The 17131-nt window shown below is 41.2% G+C and overlaps 1 protein-coding gene across 4 annotated transcripts in view; it reads left to right on the top strand.

The window, feature by feature from the left end:
* The window catches only part of PIDD1 (p53-induced death domain protein 1), a 332716-nt gene that overhangs the window by 302156 nt on the left and 13429 nt on the right, over positions 1-17131 (top strand). For all 4 annotated transcript variants that reach the window (XM_085644874.1, XM_085644875.1, XM_085644876.1 and 1 more), the window contains one exon: positions 5874-6079. In XM_085644874.1, coding sequence (XP_085501000.1) covers positions 5874-6079 — 206 coding nt within the window. The remainder of the gene's footprint in view (positions 1-5873; positions 6080-17131) is intronic.

The following is a 17131-nucleotide window of genomic DNA, read 5'->3' as shown; positions in this document are numbered from 1 at the left end:
AGATACCTGCTTGGTTGCTATCTCTGTAGGACCCCCAAATGGACTAGTGGTGCACTCCTTGCGCAATAATTCTGAGAGCAATGATGGGCTGTGCAAAAATCCTTTGGCAATCCTAAGTTCATATCCCATACTTGAAGTCCTGATTTGTAACATGATTATTATACCATACTTAAAGGTGTCTACTTACACAGCTTTGTGCCTTTTCAGTCCCAGGAATTTATCTTGCCTTCTAGATTACGCATGCATTTGTCCCAGTTTGCCACATGGGCCACAGATCAGCAGATGTATAGAGGCTGAACCTGCTTCTGTTAATTTTCAGGTGTCTTTCAAAGGTTTTGCTTTTAGTGTCCAGGTGCCTTGCAACCTTAATGCATACTTGCTGTGTTTCTATCTACTTTTCCCCAAAACCTTGGAGAACGTCTCAGGGATATGAGGAGATATATGAGCTAATGAGTTTAAGAACTTAATTGCATATTAGCAAATGTAAGTATGAAATCTATTACGGTTAGCCTAGTTCTGTGAATCTGTTCTTTCCACGCCTTTCATACTGACTGAGGAAGGACTTTTTCAGTCATAGGGCAAATCATGCCTGCGTTCTTTCAAAGGGATTACCCAAGGTTCTGACTCAGCCTAATACTAAGAACCATCCGAATGTACCCTCAGGTCTTGCGCAGAGTTGTTGGTTATAGCCTAATACGGGTTCTTGGGCTGAGGGGCTCTATAGGCCTACACCTGGCTTTGGTACTGGAATTGAACATTGCTATCTCTCTGAGATCATCTTGGAGGTGTTGTTAAAGCTACCTGTGGCACCTTTCTCCTAGTGATATATGTGTATTTGTATATTTGATTACAGGCTCAAAGAAAAAGAACTGTGCCACAGTAGTTCCCACTAAACAATTGCTTAATGACTGTTCAGAATTTACTGTTCAGGCCAGGGAGGGCAAGAGAGACTCTGGCAGATGTGTGGTCTCTGGGGCTCCTTCTCCATTCCTTCAGGAAACCTCAACGAACTGGGTTTGAGATCAATCAGTCATACTCTCGACTAAGTCAGAGGAGGAATGGGCCCTTGCAACATTAACCTTAACATATTTGCCTCTGTTTCTACTGCTCCTAACTTCTGCAAGTGACAGAATCCAAGATCTCTTTTAGACCTTGTAGGTTAACATCACTATTAGCATACTGGCTAAAGAATAATTTAACTGTTTCATTTATACCTTCTTCAGGGCATAGTAGACTGGGAGCTGCTCCTTTAAGAATTGCCAAGAACTCTCCAAACATTGTATGTCCAACTGAAGCTTATGAGCTTTCCTACCTCTCATCTCCTTCAGTGCCATCACTCTCAAGATACAGCCAGCCTTTCATTCCTTATATGCATGTTCCATGCTTTAGCTCAGGCATTAGCTTTCCCTTTGGAGAGTGTCCTTGTTAGGAGTGAGGACGGTCATTAGGTCTGTCTTCTCAGCACAGCTGTCTGCTAGATCTATTGTTACCAATTCTTTAAAATATACTTAATGAGGGCTTTTACTCTGCCCAGAGAAGTATGTTTGCCTCACATCATGCATTTGGCAGTTTGGTTTATCATTCCACCTCCTACAGAGTGCTTTCATTAAAATGCATAAGGTACTATTTTAGTTCTAAAGAGTATACTGAATCATCACATCCTTGTGTTTCACAACAGTAGGTTTTTTCAATACTTTAGTCAATAATCTTTTTGTGAGTCACACAAACCTGTTTACCCACAGATATGATGACCCACATGCATGCATAAAGTCCAGCTGCTTAAAACAGAAAGAGCAGTGTCCAAGCCAATAGGGTTGGCTTTAAAATGGTAATGCAAGGAAACACAGTTCTGTAGTAGGGGATCTCTGTGTATAGTCATAATCTAGTGAATCTAGATTATGACTATAACAGAGATACCCCTACTACAGAACTGGAGTTACAGAAAAGAAACTACTCCATATGCATAAATGTAGTCCTAAGTTAACACTTAAAAGCCATAGTGTTTTTGCCAATGCATGTTTTACCTTTTGAGACCAATAGGAACTCAGCCTCTGCACAGAACACAAAAAATGTGCTAATATGTTTAATGACATTAATTAAATTCCCTTTTAAAGTGAGTTCTGTATGGAGCGTATTTTCTATGTGTCTACCCAGACACCCATTCAGTAATGTTCGGTTTCTGTGTATGCTTTTACAAAGTTCAAAATATTGAGCAGCACCATGACCTTACAAGGTAATTTAAACATTTTCTGAGTAGATTTTGAATGGTAAGACATGCATCTCAGAATACAGAAAGTGAAAAAGTTATAATTCTGTATCTGGGCCATGCAAATGGTGCACGACTGCAAGAAAGTGTTACTCAGTGCCCACAAAGTTAAACATGGTGACTCTTCTTCCAATACAATGAGCCCACCAATGGGTTTTGCTTCAAGCTCTTTTTTTTAAAAAAAAGCCAAAGATTGACCTTTTTACTTCTGACTAAGAGAATTTAGAAGGTGGATGGCTGAGCAAACTGCAGGTCTTCTTGACGGCGTGGGATCATGTTAGAATGGCAGGGCGTAGCTTGCAAAGTGCAAAGACAAGCCTGGTGAAGACCTTTCCACATAATTGGGAAGGCTCAGATGACCTCAGAGACCATGATAGAAAGGTATTTTTTTCAGCCATCATAATGCCAAATCGGGGCAGTAATGGTGAAATCATTTTCCAGTATCTCAACCAAGCCTTTCCTACAGCCTTTTGGAGCTGTGCCAGGCAGAGCTCTCAACTAGTTATTGTTTATGGTGCTATACCATCTGCTTCAACAGACAGGATAAATCATCCAATGGAAGAAAATGTAAAATCTATTCTAGCCTGTGTGGAACTTTGTATCCAACTGATATAAAAAATAACATTAGTTAATGGAGCTGGTTTCTATTTTGTACTCTGCAAATTAATTTAACCTGTTCCAGTGACTGAATAATGGACCTATCTTAACTGTTACTTGATTGAAACTATTTTGTGGTTGAGTTATTATGTCTTCCGATTAGAGCATGACGGGTAGCACGTAAGGCTGTTGCTGCTGTAAATGCAGCTTCTGGAGTTTTTCTGTGGTGAAAGTGAAAGACAGTGACCGCACACTCAAAACTCATTACTGCAGTTACAGCACAAGAACAATGATGCTTGGCAAAACCAGACCAGTGCAGATGTATGCACAAATCTAGAATAATTAAGGATGCCATTCTAGCCCCAGCTGGGAGTAAGCAACTAAAATGGAAATCAGAAAGGCAACATAGCACAATGAATAACGTCACAAAATATTGGTTGGTGTTAAGCCCTAACTTCGGAACTCAAAAGGTATTCTGACTCTGAGATCTGATATCCTTGGTGTGGTCTTTTCCAAAAACCTTTTGCTTTCACTCCTCTTGTGTACTGAATTTATTTTTGTTGGCATCAGGACTCTCTGGACTGCTGACTAGTGCTAAAGTGCATGTGCTCACTCCCTAAAACAGAATAAAATTGGCCTACACCTGATTGGCACATTTAATTTACTGATAAGTTCCTAGTAAAGTGATAGTACGTGTAGCGATGGCCTGTAAATTAAATGCTGCTAGTAGACCTACAGCACTTAGTGTGCCACCCACTAAAGTAACACTTTATAACATGTCTCAGGCCTGCCATTGCAGTCTGTAGTGTAGTTTTAACTGCCAATACGACCTGGCAAAATAAACCTTATTTCACGCGCAAGTACGCAGTAATATTTCAGCCTTTGAGCATTATAATTTGAGAAGCAACAAATCGGTGTGCATTCTACCTTTTTGATGTGTGCAAATAAACCTTTTGCCTGGCCTAACCTTCCTTTTTTATACGAATGTCACCCCTAAGGTAGGTTCTAAGGCATATAGGACATGGCCATTGAATTTTAAAAAAAGTAGGACATGTTGGTTTAACTTTTACATGTCCGGGCTGTGAAAAACTCCTACATTCATTTTTTGCTACTTTAGGGCCTATTTCTCCCACTGGATAACATTGTGATACCTTATTACATTTAATAAGTGCTAACTTGTGATTGGGATCCGATAGGGATGATTATGTTTGGACTCAAATGGATTTTAATTTCAAATCTCCTTTAATGGTAAAAGTTGATTTTAAGTCACAATTCTGAAAGATGCCACTTTTAGAAAGTTGGCATTCTCTTGCCCTACATATGTGCTACCTGCTGCCAGTGTCTGTGAATAGCTCTGCTGTTTGACTTGTGTTCCTCCCAGACAGTGAGACATAGGGGGAGTAGGTGTTGGCAGGTTGGGCCATCCTGCCAGGATGGCTGTGGGCAGAACTGTGCCTTGCCCCTCTTACACTTCAGAGGGCTTGTCACCAGCTCACCCTGACACCAGCCTTTTTTCATCCCAGATTTATTGGACCCTTGACAGGGCAAGGGGAGAACTTTCCAGAACTAGATGTGGGGGTAACATAGGGAATCTCCCCACTTCAAGGGCTGGCGCCAGGTAAAAAATAATGGATCCTCAGAATATCTCTTCAGTACAATCCTGGACCTGTGAACTCCAGAAGAAGGGCTGCTTTGTTCCCAGAGGACTGCCATGCTGTTTGAGGCCTACATTGTTTCCCAGAGAAGTGCCCAGCTGTTTAAGGCCTGCCTTGTTCTCTAGAGGCCTACCCTGTTGCCACTGAATACTGCCCTGCTGCTTGAGACATGTCTTGATCTCCATAAGACTGCCTTGACCCCAGAGGGCTGCTCTTCTACTTGAGGCATGTCCTGCTCTCTTAGAAGGAAGACTGAGCCTTCTCCTTTCCTCCCAGGCTACCTGAGTGACTCCAAGAGTCGGTTGCATATCTCATGTCTGAGCTACAAAGGCACAAGTTCCAGAGGCCTCCCTGCAATTACCCAGCTGATCTGCTTCATGGGAGCTGCCTTGACCTGCCTCAGCCCTGCTGGCCTCTGCTAGAGTTAGTCCCTAATCCCCAAGAGTTGCTCACCCCAGGTCATGAACCCTTGGCTTGCATCAGACTGCACTCTTCAACAAGAAAAGGTGAAATCCTGAAGTTTTGGGCTCTTTGTAACAGAAAACGTTCCCATTTGCTCCGACACTGTTCTGCCTGTGACAACCGCCAATACGAAGCTCTGTTGAATCCGACTCTTCGCGCTACAGTGACTGCCAGCGATGCCTGGCAATGCAACATCTGTACATCGCAATACAGTAAAGAAAGCCAGCAGTGATTGGCAATGTGAAGCTCCAGCCTGCGATACTTGACTGGCTCTTCATGCTACAGCGAAGACAGCCTGTGCCCCCTGTCATTTCTTTGCGTTTCAGCCGAGACAAACCACAATGCTCTCCCTGCTCCTCATGGCCTACTCCACCGCGAACAGAACTTTTTGCACTTGATTTTGAGAAGGTAACTTTTTCACCGGGATTACAAGGCCCCTGTATATGGCTTTGCTCCATTGCGGTTGGTCTGTGACTTTTCTCCAGTCTAGCATGACCAGATGAGTAGCACGTTGTGCTTTAGGCACTTTATCTACTTAAAACCTTTTTAAAAATGTATATCTCCGGTTCTGCTGATTCGATTTTTGTCGTTCTGGTATCATTTTATTTATTAAAACGTACCTATATATTTCTAATTGGTTTGGGATTTTTCTTGTGTTGTGTTTTCACTTTATTACTGAGTTAAGCCTGACTTCTTTGTGCCAAGCTACCAGAGGGATAGACACAGGTTAATTTAGTGACTTTGTTACTTATCCTTACAAGGATTGTGGTTGTTGGTTAAGTAGAGCTTTCACCCCCTCACCTCCAAGCAATAACCATATTTCTTACACTGACCCTTTGATCTAAATGGCGTGTAAGCTGTCACCTTGGTCTCATTTTTCCCCCCACCTGCAGAAACTGAAATCACGTTTGGATGAACAATACTTTCCAAAGAATGGTCAGTCCCTCCCGCCTCTCAACCTGGGCAATGCAGAGACGGGCTACCTTACGGAAACTAACCTTCTGGGCATCGCCAGGCGCATTGGAGTGGACTGGAGAACCATCGGCATGAACCTGGGCCTGTCCTATCAGCAGATCGAGCGCATAGGTTATAACAACAGGTGAGCCGTAGGAAGGCATGTATTAAGGCATGGGCAGAGTGGGCACATCCAGAACTACTAGATGTGTAACTATTTTAAATTAGTGCTGCTGGTGAGTATGTTTACTGCTCTGTTTACATGCACACAATTGATCAATGTTAGCATATATCACAAAAATCTAAAAAATACAAATAGTAACTTACCCACATTGTTTTGGGATGTTGTTGCCTTATTGCAGTCTTCATTTCATATTGTGTCGTACAAAAAATGGCTCGGGTAGCAAAATATTTAAGAACAGTGTATTATAAAGATAAACGGCTTGGATACTCTCACCCCCATGGTTTTTTTCTTCCAAGACTTTTCCATTCCCAAGCAGACATGATGATCACTGTTGTCCAGTGAGATCTATAAAAGCATTTAGTGTTAAGAGCTCTCCTTTTGGCACCACTTACAAGTCCTAATCCACACTCCTAAATACATATAAGCACTGACAGGTCTGTTATCTCATAGTTATGATGTTGATGCTCCAGGCCTGGGCTCATGTTGCCATTTAAGTTATTGGTTCTAAAGGAAGGCACTGCCTCTGTCTGTGGTAGCTTGGCCAACATCGGATGCTCACATTTCCTCAGTAGGGCAATAGAGCTGTAGTTGTTGATGGACAAACCATGGGTGTCGTGCTGCTTCCTGCAGTATTATTTTACCTCACTTGAAATTTCCACAGATTTTGTTGGTGCTTCATCATTGTTGTGGTGCTGGAAACAATCTAATTTTCTTGTGTTGTCAGACTGCGAAAATGTTACCTCTCTCTCTAGCACCCACGGTGGTGGATTTTCACTTTTTTGTGATATAAAAACAAAATGTTATCGCATTTGTAGATCTTTATTAAAGGCCTATATTATGCACAGGAAAATCCCATATTTTCTATATTACTAATAATCACTAATTATTTAGTGCAATAGCACACTGAATTGTTTTTCACTGCTTGAATAATAGGAGTTTAAATAAGCAGACTTGAAGATGCAGCTTTGTTGAACATTGCAGGCAAAAAGAAAAAGGCGGCCATTTTAGAATTTAAACATGTGCCCTGATGGTCTGTGAGATGGTGATCAGTCCATAGACATGTTAGTGTACTTTCACACACTTTCAGCCTCTGGACTACAGAACACACTTTCGTTCTCAACTGGTATCTGTGGTCAGCCTCACAGTGAGCAGTGAATAATGAAGACATCAGTCGAATATATGACCCCAGCACTCCTCAATCTGATGGCCTATATACATTTGAGCACCCATGACATGAACCCATATCCCTCTTTCATCCTCTGGGACAATTTTGGTCCACTGAATGTGTGTTTGAAGTACATAAACAGATCTTTTGGGGTGAGAGAGTTTCCAACATCCATGAAAGAGGCACTTGTCAACCCTCTCTTTAAGACCATAGGTGATGTCCTGGCCAACTATCGGTCCTAGCTCATCTTCAACCTCATTTTGCTTAAGAATATGGTAGGGGATGTCTGGTACAGCTTGAAGCTATTTTTAGAGAATGTTCTCTTCTGAGAAGTTTTACAGTTGAGAGATTGTTCTCTTAACAGAGCTGTTCCATGTTTATGTTGTGTATAAATTGTTTGTGGACCTGGCCTTTACACCCAGAGGCGTGGTCAGCAGTGCACCTATACACTTGTGACATACATATCTGAACACCACTTGAAAGCCCTCCAGAAATTACCTTTGACTTTCAGACGTGGAAGCCAGGATGGAGACTAATTGGGTAAAGCCCAGTCCTAGAGAGACACCATTAGTGATCATTGAGCTGTCTGAGAATAATGGTATAATGAGCTGCCAATAATTAATATTCACATGAACCAGATTCTCAACCTCTGTGTTGTCTGTGACCACAGTTAGAGCATCATTGCTTCAGCAGCCACGTTAACCAAATGCTTAATTATTCTGTCTGGACATTTGATATCTGCACCCATTCTTGAGATCACATGGCCTCTAATTATTGGTGCATACCATTGTTTTGCTACATTGGACGTTTTTTAAGGCTATGTATACATATCATCCACTCTTTCTTATTAGTAAGCAGTAACTAGGCGGAACACTTCTGTTGAGATGGTGAGACCAGTCTGCCGCTCCAAAGAAACAAGTCCATCCTGGACGATTTGCACTTAACAGTCAACTTCCATTTCTGATTTAAGCTGGCCACAATGGCCTTTTACCATTTGAGGGCCTGGGTCTACAATATAAGCTTGGTGTCCCAGTAGGAGAGTTTCAGAAGTTCGTCTAACCAGTTACTTGTATAGAATATGTCTGTTTTTAGACTGAAAGATTTCAGCCAACCCCAATTAATTCCTCTTCCACAATGGATCCCAAAGATGTTGATTCCTCGTTCACTCTGAAATTTATTTACAAATCTCTCTTCTTCCTGCTCATAAACATAACCCTCTCTCCTTACAAACTCTGCTCAGCACTGTCATTCCCTCATTACTCATCCCCCCCTCTTCTAATCTCTATTTCACCTCTAGTGATACTCCACCTATCAGTTATCCCGTCCTTACTGTTGGAATGTCTGTCTACCATTTACCTTTGTATCATTAAACTTTCTATCCTAACATTACTCTTTTATCTTCCTCTTGTTATTTGTACTCTTTTCTAATTAAACGTGTTCAAATGGTTACTCGTTCTAATCTTGTACGGGTATGAAATGTTTAGCACCCCCATATATGCATAATCGTAAAGTGTTTTTACAAACCTAGATCTTTTTCTCTGCAGCTCAACACTGAATGCTCATTCCGGAGATTCAGTCTAGCTATCAAACAGTCATCTAAAAAAGTTAATCACATCTTTAGTTTGTCCATCGTTACACAAATTAGTTTAATATTCACTTCAAGGAATTTTGTTTTGTGTTCAAATGATTGACAATACCCCATACCAACAGTCAGTTTTTTGGGAGAAGTAGTCTCCCTTTGTCAGTGCTTTTCTGTAGTATGCAAATTTTGTGACATCCCTAGGGATATAGTCTGCACTATACAAACCAATTCAAATAAAAACAAAAAAATGAAAACCATTCTAATGTCCTGGACTTTGTAGTCAATGTTATCAAATCAGAAACTGCTTTTCCATTCAATTGGGTGATATTTTCTAGCTCTATGCAGCCGGTCATGTATTCAGCAATGTACATTACAAAGCATTCTACCACCAATAGAGAATCACTTTGGGATTTAGAGACTGTAGATGGAAAAGAGTTGGCCCTGGTCTGTGTCATGAATGAATCTGTTTAACCCTATAAAAAGTGCAGAATAGTCCATGTGTAGAAATAGAAGATCTTCAAGTCTTGCTAACTATGACGATTAATTTTTGTGGAGTACTGCTTTCACTCTCCTATTTTATGTCCACTTGTTACCCTTTTTTCCTCGGAGTGAACTCCATTTATCAGCACTCTTTTCCGCCTTTCACTTGGGTGGCTCCCAAAGGGGTTCACTGCCCTAGTTCCTATCCAAAGGTTGTGAAACCGATGGAGACTTCTCTATGTCAAAGGACTTAAAGTTCAGTTATATTATATCCAATGACAATTCCCTATGTGACCTACTCTGAAAAATCAATTACGTTTGTCTTCTTTTCACTCTTCTGCCCCCACATGGTCAGACAATGATGTTGTTGATCATGTGGTCCATGGGGTCAGTTACCTTTCATATCATGTTATTTAGATACTCAAATTGTTGGGTATTTTTTTCATGTCCCAATATATACCCCCACATGCCAACTACTCTGTCTACAGTTATGTCATCATTAAATTGTGAGTATAAATTTCCTTTCATGGGTTTAATGTGGAATGAAACTATGCAGGGATTTAGTATACGCAGGAAGCACTTATGACATTTTTATTGGGGGAAGGGGATTACTTAATTGTTGGTTTACATACAGTATTGTCACTACTGTGATAGGAATTTTGTGCATTGATTAACCAAAGTCTTCAATCCCATACCATTTAATAAACACAGCAGTTTATTTCTTAGCTTCTTTTGTTACTAAGCTTGCAGCAGGAGTTGTCTTGATTTAGAACATGGTACTAAAATTCAATATTATTTCAAACAAATCGTAAGAGAGCGCCTCTGCCATTCACCTGATTCCTCATGTTCAATTTGTTAAATTGTTCATGCAAGTGTATTGTTTCTTTTTCAGGGAATCTCCTTCGATATATGTAAGCATTGAATAGTCACAAGTGTGCACGTAATCCCAGAGCAGTTTTCAAGAGGTTAACATTTTTCTCTTTTCGTTAGAAAAGCCAAGTTCCTTATTTAAAAAAACATATTTTGCAGGCTATATAAAGACTGTGATGGCCAAATTCGATTTTATTTCTTTAAAAGAAAGAAGCCAAGTATAAATAAGTCACCAGTCAAATTAGGTGACAAAAAACACCTCTTTCACAAACTGTTTTTAAAGCAGAGTTAAGGAACATACATGTTGCATTAAATGATAAAACAACGGTAAAATCTATTCATATATTAAAAAGAAATTACTGACTTAGACAGATGCTAGAGCTGGTGCACAAGTGGTAAGAGTTGTCTTAGAAAGCTCTTTGGTTAAAATCATTTTTTTTTCTTTTTCTTCGCTGCTCTTATTGTGGACGGATTTGTTGTTAAATAAAATGCTTGTTTTATCAATGGAGATGCCCTATTAGAGAAAGAATCGTATTTACGGGTAATTCTACTTCGCCATCAGGGAAATGTCCATTGACATCATTAGCAACCCTCTCTCTGCCCTAGTGGAAAGAATAAGGAATCTGATGGCTCCCACGCCAGTATACTGTGTCTAGTTTAAAATGAACTGAAGCTACTGCCACTCAGAGAGCAGGGATGACGTTCAAGATGCAGTATCCATTTTCTAGCCTATCTGGCAACATTGCCCCAGCATTTTCGCTTTCGTTTCCTTCATAAAAGGCTTGTAAAAGAGTTTTTTCTTGTTATCTTATTTGACTGGTGACTTCTTTAGATTGAAAATTGTTTTGTTTTAAAATATCCATCATATACATTCCAAAACAAATGACTTTTCTAACAAAAAGAGAAACATTTGTATTTTAAGAAAAGTTATCCATAAAAGCACTGGTTCACGGCTGGGAAAACCTATACTGAAACTGTTGTTTCTGCGAAAGGTACTGAACTGCACCAGTCCTGTAGCACAGAAACCTCCAGTTCAGGTTTTGCTATGGCCGAACTGCTAAATTCAGCTGTTCAGGAGGGTTTTGGAGATGGGGATGCTTTGGTAAAAAGACCCACTTTGCTTTTAGCCTGCCATGGAATAGATAAAAAAGTTGGGTCAGCTACAGAACCTATGGCCGATAACATTGTGGAAAAATGAGGAGTGAAAACTGCCACATCTTTTAATAAGGAGATGCACAGTGACCCTAAAGTCTGCTTGACCTCTACTTCAGCAATAACATCAGTTACTACTGTGGATTTGAGTAGTCTGATATTAAACCCTTTAATAAACTCAGTGGCTACCTCTGACACGAGCAGTTTGATAGTGGAAGATCTTATAGTTACAAAAAGCCAGACAAATCAGACCTCTGAGGAAATGTCCGATGAAGTAGAAGGGAAAGAGAACAGGAACAGTGCCAGCAATGGTATAGCAGATCAGCTTGAATGTTTGCCGTGTAGTTCTCTGGGTGTTGGGCTTGCAGAAATGACAAATGCTGACCTGGTTACAGATGATCTGGCTATAGACGTGGTGTTCCCAGCTCTGCTCGAGACTTTGAAAATGGGCAGTCTAGCCCTTCGACGGAATTTGTGAAGCAGCAGGATGCATTGAGTTATACTCTGAGAAGTCACAGTAATGATGCAGGGGCTTCTTGTAATTCTAAGGTTACCCCCTCTGAGGGGGTGAAAGGAGGCAAAGCAAAAGGCTTCATGGCCGCGAAGGCTGGCAAGGGAGCCAAGGGCTACGGCGGCGGAGCAAAGCTTCAAGTTGCCAACACCCTGGGGCGTCTTAAGGAGGTAGCTGTAAACACAGCAAAGGTTGGCTCGGCAGCAAGTCCTTTACGTAAATGGGTTTCTGCAAACGGCGAAGTCAAGGAAATTGTCTCAAGGCTTTCTAATTCTGGCAGCTTGGCGGCAGTGGCACCGGCAGTAGGAGCCCGCTTCAGTAATGAGCAAGCGATACAAGTAGCACCCTCTGAGGTTGTAGCAATCATTCACAACGGCGTCGACGATCAAGGGGGGCTGTCTGGCACCCTGAAAAACGGACCTGTAGGCCCTTCAGCAACGTCAATAAAAACATCAATAGTAACAGCAGTACAAACTGCGGAAAATGTGCCTTCAAGTTTTTTGTTGTCTCGACCATTGGCCCCGTGTTTTACATCATCGGTGAGGCAAGCTCCCTCTAAAGGTCATCAATCAGCAGGATGTGAGGAGCCATCACTGTCTAGAATAATGCAGGCATTATTAATTCAGAGAACGGAGGCTCAAGAGTATTATCAAAGTAGACAGTAAAGAGATAAAGCAAGCATTGCTGGATGTTACATCTAAGGTTACTCAGCTCTCCTCTGAGGTCACGGATTTGCAGGAGCGGGTAGCAGCGGTAGAGGAGGCCAACACATATTCAGTGAATCTTGCAAAATCGCAAAACTCTCAAATTGGGCTTATGCAAGCAAAGTTGGAAGACCTCGAGAACAGGCATCATCGTCAGAATCTAAGGGACTTTGGTATCCCGGAAGGGAGGGAGGCACAGATCCTCGGGCATTTATTGTCAGCCTTTTTCAGAAAGCCTTTCCTGACCTAGGAGATTGGGACATGGATTCTCAGGTCCAGCGTGTGCATAGGTTACCTCTGGTCTTAACACAGGCTAATCAAGGCCGGTCTAATTTTGGATGGCCAATTCTGGTGTTTTTTGGCAATTTTTTGTTTCGACATGCGATATATTTGGAGGCTCGCCCATCAGCACCTGTGAAAATTGACACAATGTCTATATTTGTGCGTTCTGATTAGTGCAAACAAACAATGGACAAAAGGGGAAGCTGCGTCAACTGATGGATCCGTTCAAGAACCTGTGTTCGCCTAAAGGTTATGAAGGACAGTCGAACACACTTTTTTTTTAATGAACATGATTCTCAACAATCCCTTTCAGATTGGCAGTCTGCTGTCAAGAAGGGACCGAATATTTGATGGCATTAGTTCTTTTTTTTCTTCTTTTTTTTTCTCTTTATTCCGGGCTAATAATGAGGAACAACTTGTGAATGTTTATAGAATATGCTTTATAATATTCTTACAGTTTTTTTTCAAAGTTGGTTATAATACACGTACTAGGGTCGCAGCGGGTGGGGTTAGGTGGTGGCTCGGGGCTCGTGGGTGGTAGTGGGGGTGTGCGGAGGGAGTGTCTTCCTAAAATGCTGTCAGGGTGGGACAGTAGAGAAGGGGGCGATTCCTTTCCATAGACACGGGGGGCGAGCTGGGTGGGTGGGGAATGTAACAAGGAGCTGGTTGTCTTTGGTCTATCTTACAGAATGACAGTCGGGGAGGGGGGCAGGGAAGGAGGGGTTTAAATAGCCACAGTTTGGTTAAGGCAGCTCTGGTCGAGCACAAGGGAAAGAGATATGTAACAAGGGGGAACAAGTGGAATGGCCTCTTTAAATATGGTTAAATGTTGTACTTAAAGCTTATGTGTTGGAATGTATCATGTCTCAATAATGCTGGGAAGCGTCATCTTATAACGGAGGAACGTCGGGTGTTTAAACCCCATATACTAGGACTCTCCGAAACCCATTTGGCTTTTAAAGATAGAACATATTTAAAATAGCTTGGATATGATATGATGTGATTGTTAGCACTTGGCAATCAATCTCTATTCGGGGGGTGGCTATTTTAAAATCTAAAAATTGTCAGGCCACCATGCTTCGTACATTGGCCAATTCTAAAGGGAGATGGGCAATCGCCCAGGTATTGATCTATGGGCATAACGTTACGGTTTGTTCAGTGTATGGCCCTAATACGGACTGCCCAGATATGTTCTTATATCTGTACTCAGAATTATTGGAATGGGATGGCGAGCTGATCGTCATGGGAGGTTTTAATTGTATTATAGATAGAAAGATAAATACTACCAATACTCTAACTCGGTCCAGAATGGGTAGGACTAGGGATGCTATATTTGAACTTCTCCACATACACCAACTAGAGGATGCCTGGCGAAGATTAAACCCTATGGTACTGGGTTATATGTTTTTTTCACATCCCCATAAAACATACTTTAGAATAGGTATGATTTTTGTTAATAATAGGGCTTTAGAGAGGGCACTAATTGAGATATGTCCTAAGATCACCTCTGATCATAATCCGGTGATGTAGACCTTGCGGCTTCAGCCAGGGGTTAAAGGGCCAGGGAGGGAATTTTCTTTCCCTAGATATCTCCTCAACATTCCAGAATGTGTGGAATTTATGCAAGGAACATTAGTGGAATTTATTGAGAACAATTGAAGTATGGCGTCAATGGTTTGGTATTGTATGAAGGCTAGAGGGGCTACACTGCAATTTATTATAAAAAAGACTAGACGGGGGTATCTTTGATGGAACAAGAACAAAAGCATGCTAGAGCTATTGTTATAAAAGACCCCGGAGAACAGCAGATCTATCAGTAGGTTATAGATGTCTGAGCTAAACTTAAAAGATGGCTAAGGGATAAAGTAGCGAATAGCTATCATAAGTTCAAAACAAAAAAATATGAGTATGGGGAAAGGGTTGGGCGTCTGTTGGCTAATCAGATTGACGATATGAGGGTTAGATCAATCATTAAACGTATTAAAGGGGCAGATGGGCTAGCCTATACTAGATCCGAAGATATAGTTGAACAATTTAAGTTATTTTATGCTGACTTTTACGACAATTCAATCTGTTTTAACATACTGCCACAGGGTATATTGAGGAGAGTGCTATGCCCGTTTTGACTTGTTTTCTCTCTCAACCTCTGCAAAGAGATGTTGACCTGGGTGAAATTGAGAGAGCAATTAACGCTCTGCCTACTGGTAAAGCTTGGAGGTGGCACAATTCCATTTTATAAGATTTTTAAAAACAGGCTTTTGCTGGTTTTTCTGGTGCTATGTAATGAGATTATGCAGCGAGGGGGGGGGTTGTTCCGCCCTCCTGGAACATTACTAATATTATAGTGTTTTTACAAAAGGGGAAAGCGGCCGAGGAGCTGAGTTCATACTGGCCAATATCATTGATTAATGACGATGCTAAAATCTTTTCAAAAATCCTTGTGTCTCGTCTGGCCCTGGTTATTCATGTCTTAGTTTCAGAGCATCAGCATGGCTTTGTTCCAGGCAGAGATACAGTCGCCCACATTAATATAACTATTACTGTCTTTGATGTTTCCGGCCAGCTAAATCAGCATGCTGGGATGTTGGTTTGGGGATGCTTATGGTTAACTATGACAATACTTTGTCTTGGTCGGAGGTTTATCTCGGCAATTCAGAAACTGTACAGCAATCCAACAGCTTCTGTCAAGGTCAACGGTCTCTCTTCATCTTCTTTTGTAGTTCAAAGGGGCACGCGACAAGGGTGTCCTTTATCCCCGTTGCTGATTTCTCTTTATATTGAGCCTTTTGTACAGCATTTGCTGGGTAATGCAAGGATCCCTCCAGTATCTCTCAATGGCTTAGAGCTCAAACTAACTGCGTACGTACACGATATTGCAGTTTTTTCTAGTAGACCTGAGGACGCTATAGTTGAGATTACATTAGAAGCCCAGCGTTTTGGGTCATTTTGAGGCTACAAATTAAATCTAAATAAAACACAGACAATATTGAATTATCAATCAACTGCGGCCCGGCCGCTTTTGGGATAACACGAACAGCCACATATTTAGGGGTCTGTATTTGTAGTCAAGTAGATGAGGTGATTATGCTCAATTATGAACCACTGTTAAAGAGGGTGGTTGCTAATCTGCGTAGTTGGCACCGGCTCACCCTCAGCATTGTGGGGGAGGTGTAATATTGTTAAAATGAATATTCTGCCGCAGTTTTTGTATTTATTTCGTACTATCCCATTTAGGGTTCCCTTGGCATTCTTTAAGCCTCTAGATAGTGCTATAGGTAGCTTTATTTGGAGCTATCGGCGTGCTAGGAGAGCCTTACGTTTTACTAAGCTATTGTATATACAAGGCGGGTTCATGCTCCCAGATTTTAAATTATATTTTTGGGTCGTGTTTTTTGGTCGAATGCAAAGTTTGCTTAAGGGACCTGATAGTGGTAGTATCTGGCTTTCTTATCAATTGGCATCTGGCCCTGATGCGAGGTTTCTGTTATATAAAACTACTGACCCCAACTATTACAAGAGGGTTCGATTTAAGATTGTTAGAGACATTGTCAAGATATGGCAAGATATTTCTAAGGCATATTCTTTTTCAAAGTTGCACGTGTATACTATGTTAAGGGGAAATCCTACATTACCTGAGATATTTCATGCCCCTGTTGGAAGAAGGTGGCTAAGCAGGGGTATAGTACAGCTCGGCCAGCTGTATGACGGACAAGGGTTTCAGTCATTTGTTGCTTTGCAAGAAGAGTATGGGTTGTCACAGACTACATTTTTTAAGTATTTACAAATTAGGGACTACTTTCTAAGTGGTCTGGGCTTATTATAGATACCTAGTCCCTCTGAGGTACTATCCGTATTTTTTCAGACTTCTGGCCGAGGGCTTATTGGTAAAGCTTATAAGAAACTTTTAGCTACTGTTAGTGATGACGGTATACAGATTGCAGCAAAGCTAAGTCGGGTTTTTCGAACCGATATAACTAGTAATGAAATATGGGTATCCTTGGCGACTATAGATACAGCAGTATCATCGGTTAATCTGAAACTTCAGCAACACAGGGTTATATTTATGCTATACTATACCCCTAAGTTAATTACCAAATGGGTTGCGAATCAATCACTTTCACCTAAAGGCACACTGTCCAAAATGCCAAGTGTATTCTGCTGATTTACGACATATGTTCATTACGTGTCCAGGGTTGAGAGTATTTTGGCTTAAAGTTAATCATGTTTTTTCAATGTTGGCTGGACATGATATTCAGATGACAGAGAA

The sequence above is a fragment of the Triturus cristatus genome, chromosome 3_1 (assembly GCF_964204655.1).
Source record: "Triturus cristatus chromosome 3_1, aTriCri1.1, whole genome shotgun sequence".
Taxonomy (NCBI): domain Eukaryota; kingdom Metazoa; phylum Chordata; class Amphibia; order Caudata; family Salamandridae; genus Triturus; species Triturus cristatus.
This window is presented reverse-complemented; position numbering and strand designations above follow the sequence as displayed.